General features: G+C 37.1%; 1 protein-coding gene and 1 pseudogene across 1 annotated transcript in view; one reads left to right on the forward strand and one right to left on the reverse strand.

The window, feature by feature from the left end:
- Nucleotides 1-887: 887 nt before the first annotated feature.
- LOC111181244 (uncharacterized) overlaps nt 888-13,982 on the reverse strand; it is a 35,165-nt gene continuing 22,070 nt past the window's right edge. Inside the window, exon 7 of the mRNA XM_089902315.1 lies at nt 888-13,234. Within this exon, the coding sequence (XP_089758441.1) occupies nt 12,375-13,234 (860 nt within the window). The 3' untranslated portion in view covers nt 888-12,374. The remainder of the gene's footprint in view (nt 13,235-13,982) is intronic.
- Nucleotides 937-2,278, forward strand: LOC149744610 (signal recognition particle 9 kDa protein pseudogene; annotated as a pseudogene).

Consider the following 13,982-nt stretch of genomic DNA (forward strand, 5'->3'; position numbering starts at 1 on the left):
CCTGCTCAGGTTTCCCAGTCTGTACCAGGTGCACCGCTGACCCGCAGGGGTCTGAGGGGAAGTCAGTCCCAAGTCTCTGCTCCCCTGGGCTGGATTGGAATTTGGTCCCAGAGGCTTCAATCTCAACGTACACATCCTGGGTGGAGGGGATAGTGTCTTTCGATTTTTAAATATTCAGTTTTTGCATAGTTACATTTATCAGTCTCTTCCTTTATGGATTCTGGGTTCTGTTTCTTATATGCAAAGATATCCTCGTGCTTAGAGTTTTTAAAAAAACTTTATGTTCACCTAATTCTGCTATAGTTTTGATTTTTTAATTTCCCTTGGAATTTATTTTGGGGTACGGTGTAAGGTAGAGATGTAACTATTTTTTTTCCCAGATGGATAAACAATTGTCCAAACACCATTTACTGAAGAGTCATCTTTTCCCCCTCTCTTCCATGTTTGTTACTCTCCCAATAACACAATGAAGTTCTGCAGACTATCTGACTTCTGATAGGGCAAGTCCTTCCATTATGTAATTATCTTCCAAAACTTTTCTGGCTCTTCTGGCCCATTTTGTCTTGCAAATGAGTATCAGGATGGGCTACTCAAATTCTACTAAAGAAACGATGCTGGGATTCTGATTGAAATGGCCTAGAATTTATAGAATATTTTAGAAAGAACTGACATTTTAACATTAAATCTACCTATTGGGAATTATGGTATCTGTTTCCTTTTATTCAGGTCTTCTACGTCTTTCAGTAAAATCTTATACTTTTATTCAAGTAGATCTTCCATAATTCTTTTTAGACCTATTCTGAGGCTTTATTCTAAGACCTATTCTTAGACCTATCCTAAGTTTTTATTTAGTTTTATAATAATATATATTGTGATTATTACATTTTCTAAGTAATTGTTACCTGTGTGTATTTTTTAGTGTTGATCTTTCTTAAAATTAATTAATTTTTATTTATTTATTTGGCTGTGCCGGGTCTCGGCTGCAGCATGCGGGATCTTCGTTGCGGCATGCAGGATCCTTAGTTGCGCATGCAGGATCTTTAGTTGCGGCATGCATGTGGACTCTCAGTTGTGGCATGCTAACTCTTAGTTGTGGCATGTGGGGTCTAGTTCCCTGACCAGGGATTGAACTGGACCTCCTGCTTTGGGAGCTCATAGTCTTAGCTGCTGGACCACCAGAGAAGTCCCTAGTGTTGATCTTATTTGTTTTAAGAATATAAAACATATATAGAAATAGTTTTGTTTTGTGTATATAAATTATACATATTGTTTTATATCTGGTTTGATTAGTTAACATTATCTCTTGGGAATTTTTCCATCTTGGTACATATAGATATTATATTTCTGGTTTCTTTTAAGCTGCATATTGTTTCATAGTAAAAATGAGCCATGGGATTGGCTGGGCCTCTGCCGCGGTAGGTGGCTGCGAGAGGTAGGGAGGTAGGTGGGCCGCATCGTGCCGCCTCCACCTCCAGTCGGTAGCTTTGCCTCCCTCTCCTGTTCTGCCGCGGGTCCACGATGCCGCAGTACCAGACCTGGGAGGAGTTCAGTCGCGCAGCGGAGAAACTCTACCTCACAGACCCTATGAAGGCACGTGTGGTTCTCAAATATAGGCATTCTGATGGGAGTTTGTATATTAAAGTAACAGATGATTTAGTTTGGTGTATAGAACAGGCCAAGCTCAAGATGTAAAGAAGATTGAGAAATTCCACAGTCAACTAATGCAACTTATGGTGGCCAAGGAATCCACAGTGTTGCCATGGAAACAGACTGAATGGTTTGAAATGAAGACTGTCATGTTCTTAGGAAGTAGATATCTTTTGAATTTGAGACAGTGCTGGGACAGAAAATACTTTATGTAACTAAGTGGGCTATTCAGAAGCCAAGAGATCATTTTTTGTACTTTGTTTTTAATGTTTACTTTAGAGAGCTAGGAATGTAAATGCTTTCAGTTAGAAAACCTTTATTTTTGGAAATGGAACAAGGAATGCCTCTATCTTGGAAACTTTTTGCAGATTGTTTGATGTTAGGCAAAATAAATAATTACTCTCTGGTAAGTTTGTATCAGTAATTTGAAAATGAGCTATCAAGAAAAGCCAATTCTTCCTTAAATTTAATTAATCTGTCTTTAAAATAAAATTAAATGTAACCATTTTGCTGGATTGATATATTTCTTTTGGAGCATGAATTGTGTGCTGTTGATGATCAGCAAATATAAAATACGGTAACTGGAATTAACTGTGCACAGCAGTATAGCTGATTATATATGGTAGTGTAGTCTCAATTATATCTAAAAGTAACTATGAAAACAAGTATGCTTTACCTTAAACTTTACAAATTTAAACTATATATTTTGTTGTTGTTGTTTTTTAACATCTTTATTGGAGTGTAGTTGCTTTGCAATGGTGTGTTGGTTTCTGCTGTATGGCAAGGTGAATCGTCTATACATAAACATGTGGCCCCGTATCTCCTCCTTCTTGCATCTCCCTCCCACCCTCCCTATCCCACCCCTCTGGGTGGACACAGAGCACCAAGCTGATCTCCCTGTGCTATGCGGCTGCTTCCCACTATCTATTTTACGTTTGGTAGTGTATGTGTGTCCATGCCACTCTCTCACTTTGTCCCGGCTTGCCCTTCCCCCTCCCCGTGTCCTCAGGTCCATTCTCTACGTCTGCGTCTTTGTTCCTGTCCTGCCCCTGGGTTCTTCAGAACCTTTTTTTTTTTTTTTTTAAGATTCCATAAACTATATATTTAAATACAAGGGATTCATAGTATCATTAACTTGTTGAGCAAAGATTTAACTTTGAATCTAATTTTCAGTGCTCAGAAACATCTGCCATTACTTTAAATGCATGAACAGAACACTCACTAATGGACTGAAACCACCATATTACAGAAATATCTGCCACCTATACTTTCTCAGAAGGGCTAAGGATCATTTGAACTGTTAAATTTTTGCATACCTCTGACACCCCAACCCATTTCTCTCATTACTTAACCAAGGTGTTAAGCATGACTGTCACAACTGTTCTCCATTAAACCAGAAGTATGATATTATTTGATATTTATCTTATATTTGTAACCTGAATTTTATCACCTAAATATAATGTTCACATGTTGAGTCCTATATTAAAATATTTTTTGTTAGGAAAAAAAAAATGAGCCATGGTTATTTACCCATTCCTGTACTGGTGGATATTTAAATTATTTTCAATGCTTTGTTTTCACTGAAACACTGTACTGAGCATTTGTTCTAGGTGGAATTGCTCACTGAAGAGTCTGTGAATTTCAGCTTTTAATGGACACTGAGACTGTCTGGATAAATGTTCTTTCCCAGAAGCCACCCATGAGGGTGCCTTTTTCTACCACAGCTGCCAACACATGACCACTCAGAACCATTTGTCGCCCCTTGGACCATTAGTCTGCAGCTTCAGGGAATAGACTATGTTTTCCTCCCCTTCTTCTTGGCTGCTCTTTCCTTTTAGAATTTCTATGAGATGAGAATACAATAGACCTTCAGATTTCTCCATGATCTTCAGCTGTTGCTTCATACTTGCCATTTGCACTGCATCCTGGCAAATTCCTCAGATCTATCTTCCTGTTTAACATGTCCAACTTAAACTGTATTTATTCTTCCATCCAGCCCACTTACTATACTGTTTTTATTTCAGTGATTTCACTTTTTATTTCCAAGTTATTTTGCTGATCAGTTTTAAAGAAGTAATAACCTCTCACATCTCTCTGAGTAATTAGACTCATTCTAACATTCTGCCCTATTTGCTTTATTAGCCCTATCCCCTGGTTCTATAATTGTTTAACTTTTTAACTACAAGCTACCCTGGATGTTGCAAAAATAGTACAGAGAGTTTCTGTGTGTTAACATCTTCCCCCAAATGTTAACATCGGAAATAATTATAGCACAATTATCAAAACCAAAAAATTAACATTATATAATACGAAGTGGTTTTCTCCTAATAGGATATTTATACTTAACATATCTTTGTGCTTATGATTTAAACTCACTACTCCCTTCATTTTCAAGGATCCTATCTATTTCGTTTTCCTCTTCTTTTCTTTCCTGCCTTTGGTTCTACTCATTTGTTTAGTTTTCTTCTCCTCTAGTGGTATAGAATTTTAATCTCCTTTTGCCCTATTTATTTATTTATTAACATCTTTCTTGGAGGATAATTGCATTACAGTGGTCTGTTAGTTTCTGCTTTATAACAAAGTGAATCAGCTATGCCATATTTAATATTATTCCTTGCTTTCTATTTGTTTGATATTTTAATATTGCTATACCTGAATCTTTTAACATTTTCCTGTGATATCTTTTTTAAAAATCCCTGTATTTGCAACCTGTACAAGTCTGTTTTAGTTGTTCCTTAAAAACAGCATGTAGCTCAAAATTTCTTTTCCAATCTTAGAATCTTTCTTTCCATCCAATAACTCAACACATTATTTTATTGAATTAGTAATAATAGTAACATTAATTTGAACAATTATGATGTGCCAGGCCTATGTGTAGTATTTTACATTGATTATAACAATGGATTATACCATTTCATCCTAAGAAATGTACAATTATTCATATTTTTTAGATGTGAAAAGTAAGACCAGAAAAGGTACTAGAAAGCTTTGCCCAATGTTACACAGAAAGTGGAAAGCAAGAATTTGTACCCACAAAGACTGGCTTCCAAGTCCACAAGCTTAGTCACTATGATATATTGCTACTTTTTGACTCATTTTTTTAAAATTCTGCTTTTCTTTTTCCCTATGCCTTCAGGCATTTTTGATCAGTTTTCTTCCTCCATTTATTTAATTCTATATGGAAAAGTCAGTATTCCCCCTCAAGCTACATCCTCCGACCCAGTTCAAATATTGAATATTGGGCTTCCCTGGTGGTGCAGTGGTTAAGAATGTGCCTGCCAATGCAGGGGACATGGGTTTGAGCCTTGGTCCGGGAAGATCCCACATGCCAAGGAGCAACTAAGCCCATGCATGTGCCACAACTACTGAGCCTGCACTCTAGAGCCCATGAGCCACAACTACTGAGCCCGAGTGCCACAACTACCGAAGCTCGCGTGCCTAAAGCCCGTGCTCCGCAACAAGAGAAGCCACCACAATGAGAAGCCCATGCACAATAAAGAGTAGTCCCTGCTCACCACAACTAGAGAAAAACCCATGCGCAGCAACAAAGACCCAACACAGCCATAAATAAATAAATAAATAAATAAACAAATAAATAAATAAAAAGAAAGTACAGTTCATCCACCGGGGAAGGTGGGAAGGAAATTAATAGAAACTGTCCCTGGGAAAGCTCAGACAGACAAAGACTTTCTAGACAAAGACCTAATAGGCAAAGACTTTAAATCAATTATTTTATATATGTTCAAAGAGTGAAAGGAAACCACAAGAACAATGTTTCACCAAATAGAAAATATCAATAAAGAAAAAGAATTTACAAAAATGAACTACATAGAAATTCTGGAGCAGAAAAGTACAATAATTGGTATGAAAAATTCACTAGAAGATTCAATAGCAGATTTGAACAGGCAGAAGAAACAATTGGCAAACTTGAAGATAAATCAAATGCTCCAGTCTGAGGAGCAAAAAGAAAAAGAAAAATGAATAAGAGACCTGTGGGACGTTTTCAAGCATACAAACATACATAAAATGGTAGTCTCAAACTGGGTAGGGGAGAGGAAGAAAGAATATTTGAAAGTAATGGCCAAAAACTTTCCAAATTTGATGAAAAACATGGATCTATACATCTAAGAAGCTCAAGAAACTCGAAATAGGACAAATTGAAAAAGATTCACAGGCAGACACATTATAATCAAATTGTTGAAAGCCAAAGATAGAGAACATTTAAAGCAGTAAGAGGGAAGCCATTCATCATGTATACGGAATCATTAACAAAATTAACAGCTGATTTCTCATTAGAAACCATGAAGGCCAGAGGCAATAAGATGACATATTCAAACTGCTGAAAAAGAAAAACCAAAATTGTCAGTCAAGATTTCTATAACCAGTTAAACTATCCATCAGAAATAAAGAAGAAATTAAGACGGTCCCAGATGAAAGTTCATCAGTATTGACCTGCCCTTCAGGGAATGCTAAAGAGAGCCCCTCAGGCTGAAACAAAATGACACTAGACACTAACCCAAATCCACATGAAGAAATAAAGAATGCCAGTAAAATAACTACATAGGTAAATACAGAAGTCAGTATTAGTGTATATTTGGTCTATAACTCATTTTGACCCCTATATGAATTAAAAGACAACTGCGTGGGGACTTCCCTGGTGGTTCAGTGGTTAAGACTCCATCCTCCCAACACAGGGGGCCTGGGTTCAATCCCTGGTCAGGGAACTAGATCCTGCATGCTGTAACTAAGGGCTCACATGCTGCAACTAAAGATCCCACATGCTGCAACAAAGGTCCCACACGCAGCAACAAGGATCCCGTGTGCCACAACTAAGACCTGGCACAGCCAAATAAATAAATAAATAGTTTTTTAAAAAGCCAACTGCATAAAAAAATAATTATAAATCTATATTGATGGCCACACCTGTAAAAAGATGTAATTTGTGACAATAATAAAAAGAGGGCATAGAGCTGTAAAGAAGTAGAGTTTTTGTATACTACCGAGGCAAAGTTGGTATTAATTCAAACTAGATTGTTATAAGTTTAAAATGTCAATTGTAGGGAATTCCCTGGTGGTCCAGTGGTTAGGACTCAGCACTTTCAGTGCTGGGGCCCAGGTTCAACCATAGTTGGGGAACTAAGAGCCCGCAAGCCACACTGCACGGCCAAAAAATAATAATAATAAATAAAATAAAATGTCAATTGTAATCCCAAGAAATCACTAAGAAAAAAAAATATATATATATACAGAAAGAGAAATGAAGAGGGAATCAAAATGGTACACTACAAAAAAACTCGATTAAAAATAAAAAATGGCAATAATGAAGGAATTTGAGGAACAAAACATGTATAACATATGAAACAAATAGCAAACTGGCAGAAGTCCTGTCTTATCAGTAATTATTTAAATGAAAACAGATTAAACTCTCCAATTAAAAGGCAGAGATTGGCAGACACGATTTTTTAAAAGATCTAATTGTATGCTGTCTACAAAAGACTCACTTTAGATGCAAAGACACAGTTTCAAAGTGAAAAGATGGAAAAAGACATTTTATGCAATTAATAATTCAAAGAGACTTGGAATTGTTATAATATTAGACAAAATAGACTTTAAACCAGAAAACATTACAAAAGACAAGGACATTATATATTAATTAACATGTCAACCTATCAAAAGATATAACAATTGCAAACATACATACAACTAACAACAGAGCCCCAAAATATATGACGTAAAACTGACAAGATTGAAAGGAGAAATAGTTCAATAATGGCTGAAGACTTCAATACCCCACATCCTTTAATGGACACACGAGATAGAAGATCAACAAGGAAATAGAAGAATTGAATAACACTATAAACCAACTAGACTGAACAGACATATATAAAACACACCATCCAACATCAGAATAAACAGTTTTCTCAAGTGTACATGAAATATTCTTCAGGACAGACAATACATTATATCACAAAACAAGCTTCAATAAATGTATAAACTCTGAAACCATACATAGTATCTTCTCTGACCAAAATGGAATGAAATTAGAAATCAACAGCAGAAGGAAATATGAATATTCACAATACATGGAAATTAATTCACATTCTTAATCAAAGAAAAAAATCACACCAAATTTAGAAAATACTTTGAGATAAATGAAGACAAAAACACAACACACTAAAATTTATGGGCTACAGCTAATGCAGTACTCAGAGGGAAATTCATACCTATAAACTGCTACATTAAAAGGAAGAAAAATTTCGAATCAATAACCTAACCTTCCACCTTAAGGAACTAGAAAAAGAAGAGCAAAGAAATGTAAAGTAAGCAGAAGGAAGGCAATGATAAATATTAGAAAGGATATAAACAAAAAATAGAAAAACAGTAGAGAATCAACAAAATCAAAAGTTAGTTCCTTGAAAATATCAACAAAATTGGTAATAATAGACTAAGAAAAAAAGGGAGAAGATTCAAGTTACTAATATCATGAATGAAAGAGGAGACATTACTACTGACCTTACAGAAATAAAAAGGATTATAAAATAATATTATGAACAATTTTATGGTAACAAATTAGATGACCTAGATGAAATGGGAAAATTCCTAGAAACACACAAACTATCAAAACCTATTCAAGAGAAGTATGCCTTTCTATGACAAGAGATTGAATCAGTAAACAAATAACTTCTGTTATGGACTAAACATTTGTGTCTCCCACAAAATTAATATTGAAGCCCTAACCTCCAACATGATGATATTTGGATGTGGAGTCTTTGGGAGATAATTAGGTTTAGATGAAGTCATGATGGCAGGGTGCCCATGATTGGACTAGTTAGAAGAAGAAACCAGAGAGTGCACCCTGTCTCTCCCTCTCTGTCTCTCTTCTCTGCCATGTGAGGATACAGCAAGAACAGACACCATATCTGCTGGCCCCTTGATCTTGGACTCCCCAGCTTCCAGAACTGTGAGAAGTAAATGTTTTTTGTTTAAGCCACCCAGTTTATGGTATTTTGTTATAGCACCTTGAATTGACTGAGACAACTTCTAACAAAGAAAAGTTAAGAATAAGATGGCTTCGCCAGTGAATTCTACCAAACATTTAAAGAAAAATTAACAATACTTCTCAAATTTTCCCCTCAAAAAGAAAAGGAGGGAACACTTCCTAACTCATTCTATGAGGCCAATATTACCCTCATATCAAAGCCACTTATATACATCACAGAAGAGAAAAACTACAGACCAATATTGTTTATGAATATAGATGCAAAAATCCTCAACAAAATACTAGCCAATTGAATCAAGCAGCTTATTAAAAGAATTACTGTATGCACCATGACTAAATGGAATGTATCCCAGAAATGCAAGGCTGGTTCAATACTGGAAAATCCATTAATGGAATACATTATATTAACAGAATGAAGGAAAAAGGGCATGTATGGAAATACCTATAACTAATATCACACTTAATGGTGAAAGCTTTCCCTTCTAAGACAAGAAACAATACAAGAATATCTGCTCTCAAAAGGTCTCTTAAACATTGTCCTGGAAGTTCTAGCCAGGGCAACTGAGCAAGAAAAAGAAATAAATGGTATCCAAATTGAAAAGGAAAAAATAAAACTATCTATTCACAGATAATATGATCTTATAGAAAACTCTAAAGAATCCACTAAAAAACCATTAGAGCTAATAAACGAGTTCAGCAAAATTGCAGGATACAAAATTGATATGCAAAACTCAGTTGTATTTCCATACACCAGCAATGAACCCAAAAATGAAATTAAGAAAACAATTCCATTTACAATAACATTAATAAGGTACTTAAGAATAAGTTGAACTAATGAGGTATAAGACTTGTACGCTGAAAACTACAAAACATATTGTTGAAAGAAATTAAAGAAAACCAAATAAACAGAAAAGCATCCTGTGTTCATGGACTGGAAGACTTAATGTTGGTAAGATGGCAATACTCCCCAAAGTTACTGCAGAGTCAGTGCAATCCATATCATAATCCCAATAGCTTTTTTTGCAGAGATGGACAAGCTGACTCTAAAAGTCATATTGTTATTGCAAAGGAATGGCCAAAAATATCTTTTTTCTTGAAGAACAAAATTGGAGGACTCACATTTCTTGTTTTCAAAACTTACTACAATGCTATAGTAATCAAACCAGTATGGTACTGGCACAAAGACAGACATATAGATCAATGGAATTGATGTTGATTTTTTTTTTTTTTTGGCCATGGTGTATGGCAGGCAGGATCCTAGTTCCCTGACCAGGGACTGAACCCGGCCCCTGCTGTGGAAGTGCAGAGTCCCAACCACTGGACTGCCAGGGAAGTCCCAGCTTAGTGGAATTGACTTTAGAGTCCAGAAATAAACCCATACATATGGTCAACTGATTTTCAGGAAGGGTTCAAGACTAGTCAATGGGGAAAGAATAGTCTTTTCAACAAATGGTGCTGGGACAATTGGGTATCAACATGCAAAAGAACTAATATGGACTTCTACCTCATACTATATACAAAAATTGATTCAAAATGGATCAAACTTAAATGTAGGAGCTAAAACTATAAAACTCTTAAAAGGAAAAATAGGTATAACTTTTTGTGACTTTGCATTATGTAACTATTTCTTAAATATGACAGCAAAAGCACAAGCATCAAGAGAAAAGAATAAATTGGACTTCATCAAAATTAAAAACTTTTACACATCAAAGGACACCAACAAGAAAACGAAAACACAATCCAAAGAATGGGAGAAAATCTTTGCAAATAATATATTCATAAGGGCCTGGGATTATATAAATAACTATTAAAACTCAAACACAAGAAGATAAACAATTTAAAAATGGGCAAAGCACTTGAATAGACATTTCTCTAAAGAAGATATACAAATGGCCAGTAAACACATAAAGAGAAGTTCAACATCATTAGTAATTAGGGAAACGTAAATCAAAATCACAGTAAGATACCACTTCACAGCCACTAGCATGGCTATGATTAAAAACAAAATAAACAAACAAACAAAATATGGGAAATGACAAGTGTTGCTGAGGATGTGGAGCAAGTGGGACCCAAATACATTGCTGATGTCAAGATTAAATGGATCTGTGGAAAACAATTCAGCAGTTCCTCAAACAGTAAAACAGAATGATCATATGACCCACCAATTCCACTCCTCCATATATACCCAAAAGAATTAAAAGCATATGCTCAATGAAAAACTCGTATATGAATGTTTATGGTAGCATTATTCATAAAACCCCAAAACTGGAAAAAATCCGAATGTCCATCAACTTAAAAATGGATTTAAAAATGTTGTATATCCATACAATGAAATATTGTTTGGCCATAAAAAGAATGAAGTACTAATATATGCTACAACATAAATGAACCTTGAAAACATTATGCTAAGTGAAAGAAGCCAGACATAAAAGGGCACATATTGTCTGACTCCTTTTATATGAAGTGTCCAGAATAGGCAAATCTATAGAAACAGAAAGTACATTAGTGGTTGCTGGAGGCTGGGGGAGGGGGAGAATGAAAAGTGACTGCTTAATAGTAATGGGGTTTCTTTCTGGCCTGATGAAAATATTCTGGAATCAGACAGTGGTGATGATTGTACAACATTGTGAATATATTAAAAGCCATTGAATACTATACTCTGAAATGGTTAAAATGGTGAATTTTATGTTTTCTGAATTTTACCTTAATAAAAAAAATGTTTAAACAGAGTGATTCTTTGGAAAAACATTTTAAACAAATCTTTATTTTTTGAAGGTATAAAGATGACACAATATCCTAGTCTTGGATTTGCTTTAAAATACTTCAGGACTGTGTGTGAGGGAGCGGGGTGGAATAGAAGAAACAAAATTCATCATGAATTGATTACTGAAGCTAGATGATGGGGACATGAGTGTTTGTTACACTGTTCCATTTCTGTATTTGTTTGAAATTTTCCAAGTACATGTAACAATCCAATGTACAAGACAATTAAGCCCAGTTTTTTACAAGTTTTAAAATACCCAAGGGACTTTACTGGTGGGCCAATGGTTAAAACTTTGCCTTCCAATGCAGGGGGTGCAGGTTCAATCCCTGGTTGGGGAACTAAGATCCCACATGCCTCGCGGCCAAAAAACCAAAACATAAAACAGAAGCAATATTGTAATAACTTCAATAAAGACTTTTAAAAAAATGGTCATCGAAAAAATCTTAAAAAAAAATAATTTAAAAAAATACCCATCAATTCTACTCCAAAGTATATACCCAAGAGAAATTAAAGTATATGTCCACACAAAGATATGTGTACCCAAATGCTCACAGCAGCTTTATTCATAACGAACAAAACCTGGAAATCCTGGAAATAACCCAAATGTAAATGTCCATCAACAGGTGAATGGACAAACTGTGGTTCATTCAAATAATGGAATACTACTCAGTAATACAATGAATGAACCTCTGAATACATGCAAAAACATGGATGCAGACATTGAGTGAATAAAGTTCTATATGAAAGATTACATATTGTGTAATTCCACTTATATGATATTCTATAACTTGCAAAATCAATCTATGGTTTTAGAAGTCAGGATAGCGACTCCCTTTGTGGGGTAGTGAGTGGAAAGAAGCATGCAGAGGTCTTTTGGGAGGGCTGAAAATGTTCTATTTCTCCATCTAAGTGCTGTTGATCTGTCCTCTTTTCTGTATAAATACTAATAAATGCCATACATCATTAAGCCTGATCCATGTTGTGCACCTCAGCACCCATGCCCTGGCACTCTCCCTGGATGTGGAAGGCACCTGCACGTGCAGAGCCCAATCCTGGAAGCCTCTCCCTACAGTGCACTTTCTGGTGCGTCTGCAGGTGGACTCTCTGACTGAAGCCCTTCCCACACACAGCACAGGGGTAGGGCTTCTCCCCTGTGTGCACCCTCTGGTGCCTCTTGAGGGCCGAGCGATGCCTGAAGTCCCTCCCACAAGCCTCACACCTGTAGGGCCGCTCTCCCGTGTGGACCCTCTGGTGGATACCCAGGTCCTTGCTCCAGCTGAAGCACTTCCCACAGGCCTCGCATCGGAAAGGCCTCTCCCCAGTGTGAACACGCTGGTGCAGGTAGAGGCTGGCTCTCTGGCTGAAGCCCCGGCCACATGTGTCACACACATAGGCCTTGTCTCCTGCGTGGTCCTGCTGGTGTCGTGCCAGCGTAGAGCGTGAGGTGAAGCCCCGGTCACATACCTTACAGGCATGGGGCTTCCTTCCTGTGTGGACACTCTGGTGGATCTGCAGGGCTGCCCTGCGGCTGAAGTCCTTGCCACAGTCAGAGCACCTGAAGGGTTTCTCACCTGTGTGGATGCGCTGGTGGATAGAGAGGTTGGAGCTGCGGCTGAAGTCCTTCCCGCACACACCACATCTGTAGGGCTTCTCGCCTGTGTGTATTCGCCGATGTATGGACAGGTTGGAGCTACGGCTGAAGTCCTTCCCACATTCCTCACATGTGTGAGGTTTCTTTCCCATGTGGTCCTTCCTGTGCCTTCTCAGAGCAAATTCTGAGTTGAAGACTCCGGAACACTCCATGCTTCGGCAGGGCTTGTCTCCTGGAAGGAGCACAGGAAGGTTAAGGTCTGTTGTCCTTTCACTGAAGGCTCTTCCACCCCCGTCATATGGAGAGGGCTTCTCTCCCTTACGGGTTTACGGGTGAATTAGAAGGTTTCTGAGCGGGCTGAAGTCTTGGCCACACTGGGGATAGCTATAAGGTTTTTCTCCTGGAGATACTGGCCAAGAGAGAATCCCATCATTCTCATCCCTGACTACTGGGACAAAGAAAATTAGATGACAAAAGTGAGCAGAGGTTTTGTCTGAGGCTGCACGGTACTCCTGGACATACTTAGGCAGTACTGGTAAAGCAAAGAAGCTTCACTGAGTGAAGAAGTGTTGCTGCTGGTCTCTATCCTCCTGACATTAGGTTTTTCATTTTTGCTTCAAGGGGAATGGGAAGATATTGGGGACCTTTTCCTTAGTCAAGGAAACTAAATGTTACTAGAAACACCAAGTCAAATTCTATGAGCTACAAATGGGTTAATGTTGTCAAAGTATGATTATCAAAAAGTTAAAAATATAACTTTCATACAATTATGGAGTGAACAGCTGTCAAAATTTTAATGAGGAACTAAGAAAATGGTAATGCTGGTTCCAAGTGAATTTGAGGAGCTTGGGCATTTAATGCTTTCATAAAAAAAGGTATGTGGGGGGACCTTCAAGATGGCGGAGGAGTAAGACGTGGAGATCACCTTCCTCCCCACAAATACATCAAAAATACATCTACATGTGGAACAACTCCTACAA

This window comes from Delphinapterus leucas, chromosome 20, assembly GCF_059928025.1.
Source record: "Delphinapterus leucas isolate spDelLeu-1000000601 "Yukka" chromosome 20, BTC_Dleu_Yukka2, whole genome shotgun sequence".
NCBI classification, from domain to species: domain Eukaryota; kingdom Metazoa; phylum Chordata; class Mammalia; order Artiodactyla; family Monodontidae; genus Delphinapterus; species Delphinapterus leucas.